We start from the raw sequence: 20,203 nt of genomic DNA, 5'->3' as shown, positions 1-20,203 counted from the left end.
ACCACAAGTTTTGGGGCCCTGGTTTCCTTATTCCTAAGGTGATATTATAAGCACTAGTCCCTACAGATTGTTCTAGCAGTAAACCCCAAGGTTCCCTGCCTTTTTTAATGTGGGAACCTATATTGCTTTTATACACACACACACACACACACACACACAGTCCAGTTTCCGAACTCAAGTGGTGTATGGCAATGTATGCAAACAGAGGTTTAAACAGTTAAGTTTGACTTAGATTACCTCAATTAGTAACTTTCTTTTTCAACTTATATTAGGTCAAGAAAGGTAAAATGTGTGTTTGAAGGGAAGCTGAAATTCCACAGATATTGACATTTATAAAGAGATAGTGATGTTATCATTGTATAAAGGAAAGTAATTTCAGTTTAAATGGAATTAATCATAAATGGCTTTCCATTTCCTCAGTTATTTTATTTCTTCTGTGAGTAGGGAACTATAGAATATTTCTTATAGCCTACCAGAAAGGATATTTTTTTAATGTTTGTTCTAAGTCCATCAGTGAAGAACTGATTTGGATGTCTCTAAAAATACAGCTGTTTTTTTTTTTTTCATTGTGGTTGTCTTTAAACAATATTTACCTTTTTAAATGTATTAACCTAAATTAGATTACCAATTAATAATCAGATGTTCCTTTATTACTATAATTACATATAAACTTGCTTTGTAGTATGGCTCTGTACTGAGTAAACAGGTAGTTTAATTTGCAATCAGTTCAAAATGTGTGAGGTTAGTTACACGTCTCATCCTTGAAAATATTGAGCCATAATGCCAAGATTGCTTATTTATGCTGTTAATAGGAGACACAACATACTGACTGTACTTGAGTAAAGGACAGAATATAAAACAGGGCTATTAGCCGAAAGAATGTCACATATAGACAGGATTTCTAAGAAAACCTTGAATTTCTAATAAAAACTTGAGAAATTATGATACTAACATGCAAAATGATTTTATGTCTATCTTTCAAAAGTCATACGTATATATTTTAAGAGATTGAGATACACGGAGAATAATTAGGTCGGCAGACTATCTACCAACCACAGGCCTAGACCATGGTGCCTTCTTCAACAGCAATCTTTAGTCCACGAAAACATTTGAGTACAGGAGTGGTTAAGTATCTCTCAATTGTTTTGAGAAGAAATCAGAATAATTTCCTGGAAGAATGATGATGATGGTGATGATTATAATAATCAGTACTTACTGAGTATGCCAGACAGTCTTCTCAGTCTTCTATGTATATGAGCTCCTTCCAACCTCATGTATTCCTCTGAGCGAGGGACTCCTGGTATACCCATTCGTAGACGGGGAAACTGCGTGTAAGTGACTTGTCCAAGGTTGCACAGCTAATGAGATCAGAATGGGATTCGAAACAGGGAGTCTGGTTCCCCAGTTCACGCTCTAAACCAGCGGTCCCCAACCTTTTTGGCACCAGGGACCAGTTTCATGGAAGACAATTTTTCCACGAGGCGGGCGTGGGGGGGCGTGGGGGGAGGATGGTTCAGGAGGTGATGCGAGCGATGGTGAGCGGCAGATAAAGCTTCACTCGCTCACCTCCTGCTTTGTGGCCCGGTTCCTAACAGGCCTCAGGCCGGTAATGGTCCGCGGCCCGGGGGTTGGGGACCCCTGCTCTAAACGACTCTGCTATATTGTGTCTGTAAGAAAATAAGAAGATAAAACATGTATGGTTTAATCTCATTGTCAGCTGTTTCTGATGCAACATTTGAGACTATTTTCGAAGTTTCATTATTAAAGGTTACTTTTTGGCTGCTTACTCACCAGATAGACCTGGTTGACTGAAATTTCCCATGTGTTCTTTTGAAAGGTATTGATAGGTTTTTAAACTTACACACACAAAAATAGTAGTGGTTACAGATTTGACTTAGTTAAGTAACTTCCTTGGTAACAGAGATGATAGTTCTTGCCCATACTACTCTGTAGTAGCTAACACTATGCCTTATTTATAATATTAATAGATAGCTAAATCTATTCTGTAACTTTATACGTTTGCTGAATTGTCACTAGGGAAATCTGGCTTTCAAATATGACCTATTAAAAGATGCAGAGATGTCCATGAAAGTTGGCCTGATTCTATAGATTGTAAGATTCAAAATCAAATTGAAACTACAGGGAACCTACTAAAAATCACAATTGTAGAACTATCTTCGTGTAATTGTCATGTGTCACACGTAGAATTTATCACAGTTTGTGTTATACACAAACTGTACTTTAACATTAATATAAATTTAAATTAAGGAGAGGAGCATGGACTTAGAGTATGATGGAACTCTTACCAGTTCCATGACTTTTACCAGATTACTTCTTAACTCTTTGATCTTTCTTTCCTCATCTCTACAATGGTGGTAATGTTTCTTCTTTTAGATTGTAACAGCTACATGAGCCTACACTTACAATATTGACACTTAGGTTAGTTGCTGCATTCATTCTCAAAAAGGGTGTGTTTCCCCTAATCTGCTTCCTCTGTCCACAAATAAAATTTTTGCTTTTTGCCATCTTTTCAGTGTTTAAAGTTACAGATACACACATTTATGTAGGACACATGCTGTTTTAAAAAAAAAAATCCCTCATTTAGTTTTATTAAACCATATTAAAATTTATCTTTTAAAATACTTCCTTGGGGAAAAATTTTCTATTAAAAGGAAGAAACAAATTTGTATGAAGTTTTCAGCGTGGTGATAACTTGAATTGATTGACTGTAAATTGCATTTTTTATTTATAATATGTACAGTCTTGTTGAAATTTTTAAAATTGTGATTACCTGAAACATTGCTATTTCGGAGATTATAGCATTTTGAACTTCAAAGAAAATTGCCTTGATTTTTATGTGCTAAAATATTACTGAGATATTCAGATATAATCAAATCAGAGAAATAAATGTTCCTTCTACACATACATATTTTTTTTCTAATCCTTCAAATTAAAGCTACCTTAAGATGACATCTAGATAAGTTTTCGTCTTCAGTAACATCTTACTGTTTCAGGATCTGCATGGGGTTTCGGTGTTCCGATAAGTGTTTTATTTTCCTGTTAACGAGGTACTTGTGAGTCACACCCTGGTTACTGTAGTAATATATCTTAGCTACTGCAGTGTATTGCTGCCTCTCTTAGCTACGCTTAAGTTGTGGCTTTAGGTGCCTCATTATTTTTCACTCCTTTTAACCGTTATATCAGTGTGCACCATTCCTAACACTGAGGAACACGTGAGAGATGTTAGGGATTTGGGTTTGAGCTGAAGTGAAAATAAGTGAAGACCACTACTCTACAGCCTCCAAACGCTTACCCTTTGATTCAGGTGATTCTGTAGTAACCATTGCAGCCTCCTGTGGCAAACATGACTGACTGCTCTTTTTTCTTCCGCTATTTTAAGCAAAGTAAAGCAGCAGTTCGGCTGAAAGAAGACATGAAAAAGATTGCGGCAGTGCCACTAAATGAGCAGAGGAATTCCACCTATACGAAGTTATTTGGAGTCAGTCTCCAAGACCTCCACCAGCAGGGGCTGACTGAGAACGGCGTTCCAGCTATCGTGGGGAGCATAGTGGAGTACTTGACCATGCATGGTAAGTCCAGTTGTGTTGTAACTCTGTTGCTTTGTGTGAATTACTTCATCATGCATTATTGGAATATTCCCTAAACCACCTTAATTAGAATATTGAACTATGGCATAATATACTTTGCCCTTATAAAAGGATGTTAAGGGCATTACGACTGCTTAACATTCTTTTGAAAATATTTAATTCAACTTACCATGGAGAAATCACTTTAATTATTGAGGTTTCTAGTTTGGAATGATTCCTAGTTTTTAGTGCTAAAATACGCTGTTTTAATATTAACAGTGAGTTGTCTTGATTCATTAAATTCCCACCGAGAGTCAATAATTTTTAATGTAACAGAATACTTTTTGAGCGTCTCTTTCAGCTTGAGGTCAGTCATGAACTTACTGAATGCCTTGATTGCCTTCAAAACTCAGTGAGAATACCAAAAAAAAAGTATGATATATAACCTAGTATGGTGTTGGGGGGGACATTAACTTTTGGAATGATACAAGTAATTGTGTAAAATAATTGCAGAGTGCCACAGTACATTGCACGATAAAAAGATAAATTCTCTCTCTCTTAGTTGCTGAGAACTATTATGTTTTATAGCTTTTTAAATTATTTTATTTAAAATAGAACTTAGAAACCTGGATAATTTGAGACAATGAGGCTTATCAAACTAGGGCAGTATTGTGGGAGAACTCCAAACTATATAATAAATATCAATAAACTTTCAGAGGTTTGTGAAGAAGGTATTCAGAGGGAAGAGCTTGGAATTTTCATTTTCTATGCTGAAACAACATTTCTATACTAAAACAAGACTCACTGCAGAGTAGAATATAACATTTGTGGGCATTTTTAAAGGTAAAACTTGAGACCTGGAAGAAATTCTGTACTTGGCACAGTTTGCTCCCGCCCCTGAATCTTGCCGTGATTCCGAGTCCGTTCTTTCTGCTGAGAAAGTGGCTGCATTGGAAATGCCTGAGAGGCATGGCACCGCCTTTCTTCTGTAGGAACATGTGTCTGCTTGTCACAGGGAATATATGGCAAGACAGTTCAGACCTCAGAAGGTTGTCAGGTGTTTTGTGTTAGTTGAAAAACAGCTACTTTTTCAGGTTACTTGGTATGTAGGTGACAAAATGGTATTTTGTTCTGAAAACTGAAGAGCCAGGTTTGCATTCTTAACCCGTAGGCGTTATCTCCTTGTTTTTGGAGGGAGATAGCTGCAGGAGGGTGAGATTCTTAGAGAACAGCTCTGGGTTTGTTCAAATACTTTAAACAGGTTAAATACAAAGGTGTTATATGCAGCATGGCAGGAAGATGGGCCCTTGGCCTAGAGGATCCTGAAGCCAGATGTTGCTGAGTTAGAGCTTTGACAGGACTCATTTACACACTCAGTATTGAGTAAAACTGTATCCTACTGACTTAGCTACAAACGGATCTCTAGGTAATTCATTTAATATCTTAAATAGGGTTGTTCAGTATTACTCATTTGGATGCCAAAGTGTGACCACCTAAAATAATATTTTGGTTTTGGCATCATTAGTGTTCTGACCTTTTATGCAACTATGATTGAATAATAGCCTTTTGAGGTTACTCTTATGTAAAATCATTTTCACTTTTAATCTTTTTAAAAGTATTGCATATTAATCTATTTATGTGGTTCAAAATTCAGAAGGGTATATAGTGAAAAGTCTCTCCCTCCAAACCCTGTCCCCTGACCATTCATTTCCCCTCCCAGAGACAATATTACTATACTATTTTTTGCTATGTTCTTACAAAGATATTTGGCTATATAAGCAGATATGTGTATTTTTCCCCCTTTTAACATAGCACACAGTGTACACCGTTTATGAATCCTCTTAAAAAAAAACCAAAACAAAACACTCGGGACTTCCCTGGCGGTCCAGTGGTTAAGACTCTGCAATTCTACTTTAGGGGGCATGGGTTCGATCCCCGGTCGGGGAACTAAGATCCCACGTGCTGCACAGCACGGCCAAAAAAAATCACTCCACAGTATATTTTGGAGACTGTTCCATTTCACATAAAGAGCTTTCCTCATTTAATTCTTTTTTCCCCTGCACGCTCTTCCACTTTATGGTTGTACGTGTCACTGCTTTAACCAGTCTCATCCTGATCAGCCTTGAATTGTTTCCAGTCTGCTGATGTCTACAAACAGTGGTTCAGTGGCTGACCTTTAACACGTATCAAGCGCTGTGATGTGTCTGTAGGCTAACCTTTAGAAGTGGACTGCTGGGTCAAAAGATAATGTGCACTTATAATCAACCCCAGGAGTTAAAATAAACCAGTTTTTTATAGTCACACCATCAATGTATGAAAATCTGGGAAAAATTGGAATTAGAGATTGCTTTTCTTCTGCCTCTCCTTGGCATACCCTTAGCTGTACTTTAATAGGGTGTGTTCAGGTAATGCAAAACTAAATGTCTTAGTGGGCTCAGTCATTCTTAACCAGGGATGTGAAATGGTCACTAGTGGAATCTTTTCAGAATACCCATGCAATTGGCAGTACCTCAGATCTACTGAATCAGAATCTTTTTTGAAAATTTATTAATTTATTTACTTCTGGCTGCGTTGGGTCTTCGTTGCTGTGCGTTTCGGCAAGCAGGGGCTACTCTTCGTTGCGGTGCGTGGGCTTCTCACTGCAGTGGCTTCTCTTGTCGCGGAGCACGGGCTCTTGGCATGTGGGCTCAGTAGTTGTAGCGCATGGGCTCAGTAGTTGTGGCTCGTGGGCTCTAGAGCGCAGGCTCAGTAGTTGTGGCACACGGGCTTAGTTGCTCCGCGGCATGTGGGAATCTTCCCGGACCAGGGCTTGAACCCGTGTCCGCTGCATTGGCAGGCGGATTCTTAACCATTCGCCACCAAGGAAGCCCCTGAATCAGAATCTTGATGGGGCAAACTAGGGTAGGGCACCTGCCCTGTATTTGGAAAGGCTATGTAGTTAATTACTCCATAGACAACCAGAAGCCCCTTTCTGTATTTGAAACTATCGATATCATGTTAATAAACCAAGGAGCCTGTGTAAGTTTGAGAGCAAGATACCTCAATTAGTTTTATTTAGCTGTTTAAGTCAAATATTTGTTGTGGACCTTGATACAGTAGGCACTCTGTCAGGTACGGGATATGGGGTGATTGGTTGTATAATTAACCATAGGTAGATATTGTGGTCATACTTTGTTGTTTAATGTAAATGTAGATACATAACAACTCGACATGAGGGAAACCTTTTATTATTATAAAGGAATTTTAGGACAGAAAGCATTTATAAAGGCCTATATTAAGGCCTGTTCAATAGACTTTGGCCTTTTTTCTTTAAAGAAAAAACAGAAAAACATACACGTTTTTTCCATTCAAAGGAAAATCTTATAAGTTACGAGGCATATCATCTTTATACTATTTTACAATAACTAATCTTGCTGACAGTGTTACTGGATTCCTTCTACTTCACCATTAAGATGCTGTGGGATAGTTAAATAGTGTAGGTTTCGCCACTTACCACTAGATGTCAGAATATGCTTACATATTGTCACATGACTTTCAGGGCCAGGGTGCCAATAAGAAAAATTCTGACTTCTGGCATATTTCATTTCTGTTGATGTATTCATACATTCATACACGTACTCATCAGACTTTGAAATAAATACTGCAGTTGTATTTATAAACTGTATTATATTATAAATAAAGATTAAATTTTAAATTAAAAATATATTATAAATATTATTATATTATAAATAAATATAACTGTATAGTATTATAAATAAAGGCTGCAGTTGTACAAGAAAGTAGTTGTCAGTGTTATATATTATTTTTTGGTATTACTAAACCATTTATAAGTTGCTGTTTCGTGATGATTAACCCATATCTCATGAAATCAAATATGACAGAATCTCAAATGTATGACAGTAACTCCATAAAGCTTTCTAAACATCTCCTCCCTCTAACGTTTCTGTTATAATCATTTCCTAAAAATTTAGAGTAGGAAAGATTAGAGATTATATAATCTGGTAAGCCTCAAATGGGTACTGTATATATTATAAGTTCGTAAGGGACTTTTAAAAACTACGTGGATTCTTTTTGCCAGAGTGTAATATAGCCATGTCCAGAAGTAAACTTCTCCGGATTGAAAAATCACTAAGTATCCTAACAGTTCTTTGGGTGAGAGATGTTCCTGAGGGAGGAGAGTTGTGCAAATAAATGGCATGAGGGCAGAAAAAATGGTTGAGAAGCACTGACTTTGATGACTTCCATTTATAGCTTCTCTTTCCTCTAGTAAGGTCCGGGGGGATCAGGAACTTCAAGACCAAAGCCAGTTCTTGGAGATGGGTAGCTATTTTTGAATAACTGGAAGTATATTTATTTGAGGAAAAGGTCAAAAAACCTTGTTGGAAGAGGGAACCTCAGGACAAAGCTAGAAAAACACTGTGAAATCAGACCCAGGGGCATCTGCTGGTCCAAAAACAGGCTCTGGAGCTGGGTAAGATACAGGACTATGTCATAAAATTCTATATCTTCAGGATCTGCGCCTTGACCAGGAATGGGGTTCTCTTTTATTGGGTGCTATCTGCTTGATGCCAGTATATGTCTCTGAAGTCACAGATGAAGCTTTGTGGAGTAGAGGAAACAGAACTTGAAAGCTTTACAAACGACTAAGCTGAAGTCTCCTGATAGCAACCGATATTCTGCAGTATTAAAGGGAATGGCATATCCCATTAGTTATCTCTTGCTACAAAACGGATGACCCCAGAACATCGTAGATTAAAACAGTGTTTATTGTCTCACAGCTTCTGTGGTTCAGGAATCTGAGCACAGCTTAGTTATGTCTTTTGTCTTTAGGGACTCTTTAAGGCTGCAGTCATACCAGGACGTGACTGGGGAAAGGTTCACTTCCAAGCTCATTCATGTGCTTGTTGGCAGGATTCAGATCCTTGCGGGCTGTTGACCTGAGGGTCTCGGTTACTCGTTGGCTGTTGTCCAGAAACCGCCCTCAGTTCCTTGCCACGTGGACCTTTTTGTAAGGGAGCTCACAAAATAGCAGCTGATTCATCACAGTGAGCAAGCAAGAAGAACCAGAGAGAGAGAGAACACAAGGAAACAAAGTAGGCTTCACAGTCTTTTATAACCCAATCTCAGAAGTGAGTTTGGAACCTAATCACATTCTCTTGGTTAGAAGCAAGTCACTAGGTCCAGACCGCACTCAAGCGGGGAGGGGATTATACATGATATGGATACCAAGAGGTGGGGATCACTGGGGCCAGTGGACAAGCTGCCTAGCACACAAACTTACTGGTGTCTCCTCTGATTACATGGTGCCCTGGCCATACTGGTTGTTAAATATTTTTAATAGCGTCTCTGGTTTCACAGATTTTTGTCAAAATTGGAGCTAAAATTCATGTCAATTTTTGATACTCATGTTCTTCATAACCAAATAATACGTGTATATGTAGAAGAACATAAACATCTTACCAGGCGACAAACTCCGTAAGGATCCTTGTGGTGTTTGAAGTTTTTTCTCATGGTTGATTTTTTTTTTTTTTTTAGTACCTAACATAGTGCCAGGTACTCATTAAATGTTTGTTGAATTAAAGGGCTCATAAGATGTTTTATCAAATTATAAACTAAGATGAAATTAGCTTCCTTTTTCTTTAGAAAGAGCAACACAGTTAGGAGAAAAGAGAGAGAAGCCAAGGCTGATATGAACAAACACCTCCCATCTAAATAAATCTAATAGGCTTCAGTGCTCTAGGTCATTGCTAAAATCCACCATTAAGCTCTCAAAAGGAGAGTGGTAAGTTGAGTCCTTGGGTCGCTCTTTTCTTAGAATGTTTCTTACACCTTTAACAACCCTCCGTGGTCTGACTCACTTGCTTTCATGGTGCTCTGTCTCTTTGAATCCAGCACACTGAGCTGGAAATCATTATCCTCTACCTTAAAGCAGCTGCCACCCTTCCCCCTCAGTTCACCTTATCCGTTGCAATGCTTTCTCCTGGATTTCTAGTTTTCAAACCTTAAAGTTAGGTTTCAACCTTTCCTCTCCCCTGTTTTCTTTTTGTACTAAGTACCAAATCATCTTCATTCTCTCCTTTTCACTTCCTTCCCACCATAATCTGTCTTACAGTAGACTGTAGTCCCCCTAAGGCAAGCTCTCTGCCTTCTCCATTCTCTGCTTCTTTGCTAGCTAGGTCTTCCTTAAACCACGATTATGTTGTGTCTCTCCCCTGCCCGCCCCCAGCTCACACACATTTAATGCTCCAATGATAAATAATGATAAAGTCTTCACTCTTTCCCTTGACATTCATGACCCTCTACTGACCATTTCTTCCATTTTAGTACCCTATCACTCTTTGACCTAAGCACTCCATATTTTCATCTGCCTACCTTTCTTCATGCTCTCCTCTCTCTGCTTCTCAGTTCATATATTTGTTTCTCTGACAAAGTGTCAGGGATAGATCAAGTTTTTGTGGGTCTGATGCTTAGTCCTCCTGGGACCCTCTTTAAGAAAAAGAACACAAAATTTAGAGTACAGAATTAGGGACAGAGCACTGGAAAGGGCCCCAACAAATGAGGGGCCCTGAAGCTTAAACTTCATTAGCTTCGCGGTACATCAGCCTCAGTCCCCCCCGGTCTTGACTGTGCTTTAGCCAAAGATTATGCAGTGGAGCCAGTGGCTCCTCCGTGAAGCCTTCTCTGCTGACCCCAGCCAGCACTAATAATCACAAATCAATTGGCTAAAGGCAAGGATCTTGTCTTGCGCTACTTTACAGTCTCTGAGTCTTATCATTTGAATTTATTAATTACTAAAGAAGTAATAGTTCTTTATCAAATTATTACAAAGGTAATCACATAGAGTTAAAATTTTTTACGTACATGTTAGTTTTTTCTTAAATAGTTGTTCTCAAAATGCTAAGCTGCTTTCGGAGCCCAGGGTAAGTTTCTGTTGTACACTGTAGAAAATTATATGAATGAAATTTCTTTATAGAGTAGTACGTGTTCTGTGTTTGTATGTGTCCTAACCTTAGTTTTAGACGTCAGCTTTTATAACCACTTAGGATCTTTGTAGTTGGTATGTAATAGATGGGAAGATGTATTATTCTAAGAAAACGTTTTTATAGGACGCGAAAATCTTCCAGTGCTTGATAATTATTCAGAAAATTCTGTACTGAGATTTATTTACGTCACTGTTCTTCAGAGTTTGTACCTGTTTGTGAGAGACCTCTGTTATTTTCTGTGCATGTACTTTGCTGTTCCAGGACTCGCCCAGGAAGGCCTTTTTCGGGTGAATGGCAACGTCAGGGTGGTGGAACAGCTTCGATGGAAGTTTGAGAGTGGGGTGCCCGTGGAGCTGGGGAGGGACGGTGACGTCTGTGCCGCTGCCAGCCTGTTAAAGCTCTTCCTGAGGGAGCTGCCGGAGGGCGTGATCACCTCGGCGCTGCAGCCTCGGTTCATTCAGCTCTTTCAGGGTCAGTACACTGAATCCTTCTAGGAATTAAAGCAATTTTAGTTTTCAGCTAACACTAAGGTTTTAAATATTAAATATTTAAATTCTAAATATTAAAATAGGATGCTAAATATTTGTGGTCTCTCCATAACCATCATCTTGCTATTTCACTCTAGATCTTCATCTTCTGCCCTAAAATAATGCCAAACTGACGATGAAATACCATTATATTAAATGTAATTTCTAAGACTATTGGCATATGAATACGTAAATAACATAATATTGAAAAGCCCTGATGCTTTGGGACCAAAGAAATTCTTTTCTGACTAGTTAGTGACTGCCATGGAAGTATTGATACTAAGACTAAGGCATGAAATTCTGTGTAGGAAATATTAATTAATTAAATTGTGTTTGGTTAGTGACCTTTGAGACCGAAAAGTCACTGGTGGGCTTTCCTTATAAGCAAGACTGAGTCCTAAAACAGTAGTTGTTTTACATAACTGAGGTTAAAATTGATTTTTTAAATGTTCTTAAAGTTTATCTTTTTTTCACTGCAGTATAGTTCATTTGCAATATTATATTAGTTTCAGGTGTACAACATAGTTAAAATTGATTTTTTAAATGTTCTTAAACATCTTTTTTTCACTGCAGTATAGTTCATTTGCAATATTATATTAGTTTCAGGTGTACAACGTAGTGATTCAAAATGTTTACATGTTATACTCCATTTAAAGTTATTATAAAATATTGGCTATATTCCCTGTGCTATACAATATATCCTTGTAGCTTATTTATTTGATAAATAGTAGTTTGTACTTCTTAATCCTCTACCCCAACCTATCTTGCCCCTTCCCGCTTCCTTCTCCTTACTGGTGACCACTAGTATGTTCTCTATATCTGTGAGTCCGTTTCTGTTTTGTTATGTGTATTCATTTGTTTTATTATTTTAGATTTCACATTTAAGTGATAAGACAGTATTTGTCTTTCTCTGTCTGACTTATTTCACTAAGCATAATACCCTCTAGGCCCATCCATGTTGCTGCCAAGGCAAAATTTCATTCTTATCTTATGGCTGAGTACTATTCCATTGTATATGTGTATGTATTAAATATATATACCACATCTTCTTAATCCATTCATCTATTGATGGACACTTAGTTTGCTTCCATATTTTGGCTATTGTAAATAATGCCACTGTGAACGTTGGGGTGCATGTATCTTTTCAAATTAGTGTTTTCATTTTCTTTGGATATATACCCAGGAGTGGAATTGCTGGATCATCTGGTAGTTCTATTTTTAGTTTTTTGAGAACCCACCATACCGTTTTCCATTGTGGCTGCACCAATTTACATTCCCCCAACATTGTACAAGGGTTCCCTTTTCTCCACATCCTCACCAACATATGTTATTTGTGTTCTTTTTGATAACGGACATTCTGACAGGTATGAGGCGATAGCTTGTTGTGGTTTTGATTTGCACTTCTCTAATGATTAGCGATGTTGAGCATCTTTTCATATGCCTGTTTGGCCATGTGTATGTATTTGGAAAAATATCTATTCAGGTCTTTTGGCCATTTTTTAATCGGTTTGTTCTTTTGATGTTGAATTATATGAGCTATTGACATATTTTGGATATTAATCCCTTATTGGTCATATCTTTTGCAAATATTTTGTCCCATTTAATAGGTTGTCTTTTCATTTTGTCAATGGTTTCCTTTGCTGTGCTGAAGCTTTTAAGTTTAATTAGGTCCCAGTTGTTTATTTTTGCTTTTGTTTCCTTTGCTTTAGGAGACAGCCCAAAAAAATATTGCTGCAATTTATGTCTGTGTTTTGCCTATGTTTTCTTCGAGGAGTTTTATGGTTTTGGTCTTACATTTAGGTCTTTAATCAGTTTGAGTTTATTTTTTATATGGTGTGAGAAAATGGTCTCATTTCATTCTTTTGCATATAGCTGTCTAGTTTTCCCAGCACTGCTTCTTTTTTTTTTTTTTTAATTATTAGCACCTTTAACTATTATTTATTTATTTATTTATTTATTTATTTATTTAACTGTGTTGGGTCTTCGTTTCTGTGCAAGGGCTTTCTCTAGTTGCAGCAGGTGGGAGCCACTCTTCATCGCGGTGCGCGGGCCTCTCACTATCGTGGCCTCTCTTGTTGCGGAGCACAGGCTCCAGACGCGCAGGCTCAGTAGTTGTGGCTCACGGGCCTAGTTGCTCCGCGACATGTGGGATCTTCCCAGACCAGGGCTCGAACCCATGTCCCCTGCATTAGCATGCAGATTCTCAACCACTGCGCCACCAGGGAAGCCCCCAGCACCACTTCTTGAATGTCCTTTCCCCATTATACTGTCCTTTCCCCTTGCCTCTTTTGTCATATTAATTGATAATAAGTGTGTGGGTTTGTTTCTGGGCTCTCTATTCTGTTCCATTGATCTATATGTCTGTTTTTGTGCCAATACCATACTATTTTGATGACTATAGCTTTGTAGTATAGTCTGACATCAGGGAGCGTGATACCTCCAACTCTGTTCTTCTTTCTCAAGATTGCTTTGGCTGTTCAGGATATTTTGTGTTTCCATACAATTTAGAAGTCTTCTAGTTCTGTGAAAACACCCATTGGTATTTTGATAGGGATTGCTTTGGATCTTTAGATTGCTTTGGGTAGTATAGTCATTTTAACAATATTAATTCTTCCAATCCATGAACACTGTATATCTTTTCATCTGTGTCATCTTCAGTTTCTTTCATCAGTGTCTTACAGTTTTCCAAGTACAGGTCTTTTACCTCCTTAGTTAGATTTAGTCCTAGATATTTTATTCTTTTTGATGCATTGGTAAATGGGGTTGTTAACTTCTCTTTCTGATTGTTGTTAGTGTACAGAAATGCAACAGATTTCTGTATATTAATTTTGTGCCCTGAAACTTTACCAAATTCATTGACGAGCTCTAGTAGTTTTTTGGTGGCATCTTTAGGATTTTCTGTGTATAGTATCAGGTCATCTGCAAATAGTGACAGCTTTACTTCTTCCTTTCCAGTTTGGATTCTTTTTATTTCTTTTTCTTGACTGATTGCTGTGACTAGGACTTCCAATACTGTGCTGAGTAAAAGTGGTAAAAGTGTGCATCCTTGTCCTGTTCCTGATCTTAGAGGATATGCTTTCAGCTTTTCACTGAGTGTGATGTTAGTTATGGGCTTTTTGTATACAGTCTTTATTATGTTGAGATTCATTTCCTCTATACCCACTTTGTGGAGAATTTTTATCATAAATGGATGTTGAATTTTGTCAAAAGGTTTTTCTGCATCTATTGAGATGATCATATGATTTTTATTCAATTTGTTAATGTGGTGTATCACATTGATTGTATTATAAGGTGGTTTTAAATGAAGAATCTTCATTTTTCAAGGTACTAATTTTAGGCATAATCATTATTGAGTTCTCCCTCCTAAATACAGGAAGAAAGATGATTTAGCTTTGAAAAGCCATTTCTTTCCCTTTTTTTGCCAAGTTAGGGTGAAAATGGGAAATGTATTTTATAAGAGTGTTAGATACCAGATTAAGAAGGATGTTACTTAAAGCCACATTCCTTTAAAGCAGTGGTATAACTATTCATATGTAGTATGCTAAAGAATGAGTAAGTGAGAAGGCCATGTTGTATTCTATTGAAAAACAGGAATAAAATATGAAAGCAAAAATTGCAGAACTGTTTGTCTGTTACGGTTTTCTTCAGTGCTTTTAAGTTTTTTTATCAGTAAGTTACATTTAAAATAATTGCTACAAAAGCAAGTTGAAGATTTACAATATTGTGTGCTTAATACAAAATATTTAGTAATCAAATATTTAGTATTACAAGGAATCTTTGTTACTCTTAATATTATATCTTATAATTTATAATACTATAATTATATATTATTATAACTTATAATACTATAATCATAATATTATCTTTTTGTACTACTACTACTTGTGAATACTTGTGAATTTTAAAAGTGTTTATCACATTTCCTAGAATAGCTTTCATTTGATAATGAGAATGCACTGTTTTATTTTATTTTTTTGTTAATTTTTACATTATAGTAATGTGTTATAATTCAAGTTTTCTTTGTAAATTATCATTCATGACATGTTTTCTTGGTGGCTAAAAAAGTTGATATGCATCAGAAAAAGCAAGGGGTATCATTCTACTAGAAGTAAGACTGCTTATTTAGTCAGCCTTGGGGGTTGTGTGATTGTGCACAAATAACAAATTCTGAATGGGGCAGAAAAACTAATTTTTGCTTTATTGGTAGTATTCTCTCATTCCTTGAAAACCTCTGAGGTTAGATCTGAGAAGTTCAGTAAAGGAAGTACTAATGAAGTACTTACAAGTTAGGTAAGCTGCTAAGTAGAGGGAATAAAGTATGTCTTAGGTGCCAGACAGTATAGCCTTTATAAAATAAACTTCCCTCTTTAATAGTCCAGGTAGAAAACATGCAAGTAGGGCTTCTGTGCTTCTGCTGGTTCACCCTGCGCACAGCACTCTCACAGCAGAGGGTACCCGCTGCAACTGGTCACTCCAAAGCCAGAGGTTGAAGGCTCTTTGCAGACTCGCTAAGCAGGTATTACACTTGGCCTGTTATAATATTCTCATCTCTTTTCTGTTAGACAATAATATATAATAAAACTTTTTGATACAATTTCCCTAGTAAAGACTACCCTATTTTTATATTTCAATCCTTATGACACCAGATTAAATAGTTTTTTTTGATAGTCTGTCACAAATCAATGCCAGATTTCTTTTTTTAAAAAAATGTTGTGGGCCTTCGAATTGTATCCTGTATAAAGAGCAAGCTATTTGTAATTGAATATAACTTAAAAATTTTCAGCTCAAGCTCATCTCTTCCATACTTTAGAGGATGGAATTCTGGAGGCCCAACTTAGTATATTTTTAGACATTTAAGCTAAACCACAAGTGCCACCAAGGACGGCATGGCTGCCGCCTGTGGGCAAACCCGTGCTCTAGATCACCCTTTGATCTTATAGATCAGCAGTGGCCCCCTGTGTGCATGGACATTTAGATTCTTTCCTCTTTATAAAAAATTATCAGCTTTAGATAATTATCAACTTTAGACTTTGTCTAGTGTCTAAAGCTCTGAGACTGTATATATTTTTAGTTAGCAAACCAATATACCTGCCTACCAGGTGTTATCAAAAAGTTCTATCTGAAGTTGATTTCTGCCAGAGCCTTTTGCTTCTGTCAGATGCCTGCTTTAGACAATTCATCTTTAAGAGAGAGACTCTAAAGGATCTTCAGTGATTATCCTTTTCTGTTGTCATGTTAAACCTATCTCTGATTGTACCAACTTGCCTTCCTTTATTTAGGTTTCCAGTATAATTGTCTCAGTTTGGCTATATTCCATGACTTCTGATATTTTATCCTTATCTTGGTGGGCCAGTAATAGATCTATTTTTTATTTTAATAATTTCAGATGTGTTTGGGGAATAAATATGAATGTCAAGCAATAAAATGATTTTAGGATAGGATTCATTTAATTTAGAATTAACTAGAAATCCCTTTACAGTATTTGAATGCTCTCTATTGAAAAATCTTCTATAATGTAAATACAAATATTTCTGCCTCATAATGGAATATTCTTTTTGTTGTTTGAGTTGGATCAATCCATCAATATTTATTTAACACCATCTACTTATATACTGGATGGTCCCAAGAAATAAAAGATTAAACTTCTTGACTTCAAGGAGTGTGCTATTTAATTGAGGAGGTAGAATGTATGTTGCATACCTTCTGTAGTCCTTCAGATGAGTAATGCATTCAGTTGGTGATCACAAGGAGAGGAGGAAGCCAACCTGGATTATGGTAATCAGAGAATACTTGGTGAAAAAAGTAAAACTGGGGTATGTAAAATTAATTTGAATGGAGAGGAAAATCTTCTAGGTGAGGAAAGGGCGTGAGTAAAAACACTGTCAGTGTAAGACAGGAATGTCTGACAGAGTTGTCCATAGCTAAAGGAAATTTGCCAAATATATAATTTAAAAAGTAGGTTGAGACTAGGTGGTAGAGGGTCTTGAACGTTAGGCTGAAGGAACTAATATTTACCTGTAAGTAGTAAGTACTTGAAGAAAGAAGTCATATGATGGAAGCAGTATTTCAGGCTGTGCTGTGTAAGATGGTTGGATGGGGAGAGGCTGGGTGCAGGGGGACTATCTAGAATACTGGCAGAAATCTTGGTCCTAACGACCTGTATCTGATAAGTAATAGGCAATGGAATATTTTTTTAAATCTGGGGTAAATATACATAATGTAAAATTGATCATTTTAACCATTTTAAAGTATACAGTTCAGTGACATTAAGTGCATTCCCAGTGTTGTACAGCTATCACCACTACCCATTACCAGAACTTTCTCATCATCCCAAACAGAAACTGGTAATGGAATCTTAAAGGAAGGTTACCAGAGACAGAGATATTAGAGAGAAAACATGAGCAGAAACATGATAGCTGATAATTAGAGGGTGAGCATAAGAAAGGAGTGAAAGATAACCCTAAGTTTTGAGTTTAGGTGACTTGAAAAACTGTGGGACGAGTAGCATGGTGGCCTGACTCTGGTGGCCATAACTTTGGTGAAGCCCACAGAAATGGCACCTGGGAAGGCCACAGCAGCAGAGGGCGTTTATTAAACTTTTGTGAATGGAAACAATTAAATTAGGAAGGAAATTCTGAGGCAAGGTTGACATAGCACTGGGGAGAGCTCCCTGCCAACTCCTGTGCTTTGACAAGGCTTAAGGCAACTAACGTTGTTTTGTCTTCAGTAATTCAAATCTTTTCTATCTGTACCTAGGGTGGGTCTTAACATTTTATAAAATGCTTCAGCCTGGTAGACTTGATCTTTTGTCCTGAAATGAAGAAGCCCAGTCTTCAACTTTCTAGGAACCTTCTGTGACTGACTAATGCTCCTTCTCTACCTTCAGGTGAATTTGGGACTTAGCCCAAAGGCTCAGATGCTATTAGCTTGGTAGGATCTGATGATCTCTTTGTGGGGACTTTATTGTCTGTCTCCTATCTCAGAGATCCAGCTGTTGTTATTGAAGAAAGAGGAGAGATCCTGATGTGGCATCTTGGTAATTGGTCTGTTAATAACAATAATGGAAGTCAAGAAGGGAAGATTATGGGGCCATGATGAGGAACTCATTTTAAATGGATAAAATGAACATCAGTGCTTGGGAGAGGGGTATCAGGGCTGAAGATGTGAACTTTATAGTCACCTTTGTAGAGTTAACCGTGTTCATACTTATAATCCTGAGCACCACTTACGTGTGGACAATATTGTAGCTGTAAACGGATGACAGCAAGGGGATTTTATATGCCTTTCATCATGATTTAAGTACCTTTTCTGTGCCAAGATTTTGCCTAGAGGCTTTACATATGTGTGCCTTCCAAACTCCATTACAGCTACTCCTACAGATACTTCATAGATAAGAAAAGTGAAGTTAGGGGAGGGTAAGTTACTTACCAAAGAGCAAGCAGCTAGAATGTGCAGAGCTAGGATCTGCCTCACTCCGAAGCCCAAGCTTTTTCCATCATACCGTGCGTATAAGTCAGCTCAGGCTGCCATAAAAGAATACCACAGACGGGGAGACTTAACCAACAGAAATGTATTTTCTCACAGTTCTGAAGACTGGAAGTCCAAGATCAAGGTGCTGGCCAGGGTAGTTTTTGGAGCTCTCCTGAGCTTGCAAGTGGTGCCTTCTCACTGCTGCCTCCCGTGGCCTTTCCTGTGTGTGTGCTCTCCTGCCTCTTCCCCTTCTTGTAAGGACATCAGTTCTTTTGGATTAGAGCCTCAGCTCTATGACCTCACGCAACCTTAATTACCTTTGTAAAAGCCCCGCCTCTACATACAGTCACGTTGGGGGTTAGGGCTTCAGCCTGCGAATTTTGTAGGGACGAAATTTAGTCCATAACACTACTTTTTTTTTTTTTTTTTTTTTTTTTAATAAGACCTTCTCTTTTTACCAACTTTTTTTTTTTTTTAAACTTTGGGTTTATTTATTTATTTATGGCTGTGTTGGGTCTTCGTTTCTGTGCGAGGGCTTTTCTCTAGTTGCGGCGCGCGGGGGCCACTCTTCATCGCGGTGTGCGGGCCTCTCACTACCGCGGCCTCTCTTGTTGCGGAGCACAGGCTCCAGATGCGCAGGCTCAGTAGTTGTGGCTCACGGACCTAGTTGCTCCGCAGCATGTGGTATCTTCCCAGACCAGGGCTCGAACCCGTGTCCCCTGCATTGGCAGGCAGATTCTCAACCACTGCGCCACCAGGGAAGCCCCATAACACTACTTTTAAAAACTTATCACAGTTTGGTATATGTATGATTAAAAATTAATTAGTAAAATGCCTACAGTGGGTGCTAACTAGGTAGTCTCTGGTATAGAAATCATGACTACAGAATTGATGTTTTTTTTCTTGGAAATCTTTAAAGATGACTAGCAGAGCTAGGAGTAAGGAATGAGTTTAAAACAAATGATAAGCTGTGGAAAAAAATGTTACTGGGGTGTGTGTTCGTTTTTTGTATAGATAATTTTCTGTATTTTTGTTTGTATTTTAATATTGATTCTCTTTAAGAATTTATTCCTTCTAGTGATAATAGGTGCTAGTGACTCCTCACTGCATAATACCTAGAAGATATTTTATTTATATAACCTCTTTTGATCCCAGCATCAACTCTAATGAGGTACAGATAGGATAATCTTCATTTTGAAGAAAGAAATTATAGCATGTGGCTTAGAGCATAGGCTCTGGGTCCATTCTGACTAGTTACAAATCTGTTTGCCCACTGCCCGCTGCACTGGTATGGACAGGCTACTTAGCCTTTCTGTGCCTTAGTATATTAGGTATCTATTGTTACGTAACAATTTTCTTAAAACTACTATAAACATGTATTTTCTGTCATAGTTTCTGTGGGCTAGGAATTCAGGTGTGGTTTAGTTAGGCAGCACTAGTTCAGAGTCTGTCAGGGAGTTGCTCTCAAGAGTTGTCAAAGGGCTGCAATTATCTGAAGGCTTGACTGGGGCTGGGAGATCTGCTTCTAGGGTGGTTCATTCACATGGCTGGCAATTTAGTGCTGGCTCTTGGTGAGAAGCCTCAGTTCCTTTCTCTATGGGCCTCTCCTGATGGCTGCTTGAGTGTTCTCATAACA

The 20,203-nt window shown here is 37.7% G+C and overlaps 1 protein-coding gene across 3 annotated transcripts in view; it reads left to right on the top strand.

Annotated features, from left to right (window-relative positions):
- FAM13A (family with sequence similarity 13 member A) overlaps nucleotides 1–20,203 on the top strand; it is a 342,137-nt gene that overhangs the window by 23,160 nt on the left and 298,774 nt on the right. For all 3 annotated transcript variants that reach the window (XM_068542447.1, XM_068542446.1, XM_068542445.1), the window contains exons 2-3: nucleotides 3,401–3,590; nucleotides 10,832–11,041. In XM_068542447.1, the coding sequence (XP_068398548.1) occupies nucleotides 3,401–3,590; nucleotides 10,832–11,041 (400 nt within the window). The remainder of the gene's footprint in view (nucleotides 1–3,400; nucleotides 3,591–10,831; nucleotides 11,042–20,203) is intronic.

The sequence above is a fragment of the Eschrichtius robustus genome, chromosome 4 (assembly GCF_028021215.1).
Source record: "Eschrichtius robustus isolate mEscRob2 chromosome 4, mEscRob2.pri, whole genome shotgun sequence".
NCBI classification, from domain to species: domain Eukaryota; kingdom Metazoa; phylum Chordata; class Mammalia; order Artiodactyla; family Eschrichtiidae; genus Eschrichtius; species Eschrichtius robustus.
Note: the sequence above shows the minus strand (reverse complement) of the source record. Positions and strands in the feature narration are given on the sequence as shown.